At 40.2% G+C, this 819-nt stretch overlaps 1 protein-coding gene across 1 annotated transcript in view; it reads right to left on the reverse strand.

The window, feature by feature from the left end:
* LOC119586494 (melanization protease 1-like) overlaps window positions 1–819 on the reverse strand; it is a gene marked incomplete in the record, with an annotated part of 4,875 nt that overhangs the window by 3,611 nt on the left and 445 nt on the right. Inside the window, 1 exon segment of the mRNA XM_037935233.1 lies at window positions 713–785. Within this exon segment, the coding sequence (XP_037791161.1) occupies window positions 713–785 (73 nt within the window).

Below are 819 nucleotides of genomic sequence, written 5' to 3' on the forward strand. Positions count from 1 at the left end.
TCAGGGTCACATTCCAACTGCCTTGCTGAAAGTTTTCCTAAATGCAGAAAATCGAACGAGTCAGGAAATTCCACTTCCCAGCAGGAGTTCTGCCCTCTTTCCAAAACGTATGTCGACAAGTGTGTTATTTTAATCATCGAATTTTAATCATAGAGGAAATATATTCAAAATAAAATTCTCACAGCGAAGTGGAACAGGTTTGGTGAACTGACCCGTGACGTCACAAACCGGACAGACACCGGCCTACATGCCTTTCAGTAAAATAAAATTCAAATGAACATCTGGTCTCACTCCGAAATGCAGATTCCATGACTGAGTGACACGCCATCTATGATAGTTAAGTGGTGTTCTTTTTATTACGTTACAATAGTTTATTACAGCGCAAGAGTATGGATCTTTATCATATGATTGCTGGTTTCTCTTCTGTTTATTCTATTATTATTTTATCTTTTTTGTAGAATTTCAAGTTTAATTTCTTTCTTCCTCGTTTCTAGGTCTGGGGTAAGAATATCTGTCTCATGCCGAGCCCGGATATACCTGCATTTTTTTTTTTCTTCTTCAAAACCTGTTACTCTATCAACTTGCCTTCACTCGACCACGCAGACATAATCAGTAATACTCTCTTCCTCCCTTTCTTTTCCAAGAGAGTTACACACATCTAAAACTATTACGACTTAACTTTTAGTCTCTGAACTTTAACGAAGGATCTCACCTTGGCTGGCCACCCCGTGAGCAAACAACAGGAGAGCATTGAAGACCAACGCCACCGGGCTTGTGCTTGGTCTCTGGGGAGGGAATCACGCATCCAGTCATTAGTAT

Source organism: Penaeus monodon, chromosome 21 (assembly GCF_015228065.2).
Source record: "Penaeus monodon isolate SGIC_2016 chromosome 21, NSTDA_Pmon_1, whole genome shotgun sequence".
In the NCBI taxonomy this organism is placed as follows: Eukaryota; Metazoa; Arthropoda; class Malacostraca; order Decapoda; family Penaeidae; genus Penaeus; species Penaeus monodon.